The sequence below is a fragment of the Natrix helvetica genome (assembly GCF_964273705.1).
Source record: "Natrix helvetica genome assembly, chromosome: Z".
NCBI lineage: Eukaryota > Metazoa > Chordata > Lepidosauria > Squamata > Natricidae > Natrix > Natrix helvetica.
Window position 1 is genome coordinate 33,201,753 of NC_138554.1, and position 1,150 is coordinate 33,202,902.

Sequence of the window (1,150 nt, forward strand, 5' to 3'; positions counted from 1 at the left end):
TCTAGAGAAACTATTTAGGAAAGCTAGACCGATTCTTCACCCATGAAACAATATTCTGAGTTTTTTATTTAACTTTTTAGCATTAGCAATGCGAGGGAGAATAAAATAAGGACACAAAAAGGATATGGAGTGCTATTTTTCTGAAATTTCTAATACACATATTCTTTTCCAATATTCATCTGAGCAATTTTTTTTAAAACGAACTATAATAAAATATTGACTGCAATTCCAATCAGTGGTTTATTTTCCCTCATAGTTTTCCTAATGTTCATGTGAGAATTTTTTTTAAAGAACCAGAATAAAAGTATCCACTGAGATTTACATCTGAGGTTTATTTCCTCTAACAGTTTCTCTGTCTCTGTCTTTCTTTTACATTACAGCAAATAATGTCTATCCATTTCCCACCAAAGATGATATTTCGAAACATATTTTAATTTGGTTATATAAGAATTGAGTTGCAATATTACAATAAACAGATGATCCAATTTATTTTATGCCATGATATAATCAGCAAATTTATCTGGATAGTTGGGAATTTATTCTTTCTTAGTTTTAGAAATAATAAAGCATGGTTTTTATCTCCATAAGGCAGTCACTAAGGAAATTCTTAGAAAATTTATGACATATATTTGTTGTGAAGCTGCTTTTTTCAGTTCTAAGGTTCAACTTCCAGCATTATAAAGACATATTATTTGATTTTTTTTATCAAATTCTAGTGAACATCTCTCCATGTTATAGTAATTTCAAGTATGCTATTCTACTGCTGAACTATATCCTAAAAAAAGTTGACTTGGAAATTGAATTATTCTTATAGATTAGGTGATAATATACATTCAAACTTAGAAAAAATATTTGAGAAATTTAATGCAAGAAATTTTTAAAAATACTAAGTTGTACAGAGTTACATTTTTAAAAAAAAATACTAAGTTGTACAGAATGTATAAAAGAGCATTAAAGACCCCTCCTTTACCCTGTACTTCAACTTGAAGTTGGGATCTGATCTTAGGATATTCTCTAAGGTCTCAATATATTGAAAGGCCACATCAAAATTAACCCAAAAATAATTCAAACTTTGGGTTGAATGATTGTTGTTTACTTTCCTTGGTTGTTAATTATACTATGGGAGACTTGTTCATTTCAGTTAGCTTAA

At 28.3% G+C, this 1,150-nt stretch overlaps 1 protein-coding gene across 1 annotated transcript in view; it reads left to right on the forward strand.

Moving 5' to 3' along the window:
- LOC309401471 (olfactory receptor 5BS1-like) overlaps positions 1-46 on the forward strand; it is a gene marked incomplete at both ends in the record, with an annotated part of 960 nt that extends 914 nt beyond the window's left edge. Inside the window, one exon of the mRNA XM_081970535.1 lies at positions 1-46. This exon is cut by the window's left edge and continues 914 nt beyond it. Coding sequence (XP_081826661.1) covers positions 1-46 — 46 coding nt within the window.
- Positions 47-1,150: the final 1,104 nt, after the last annotated feature.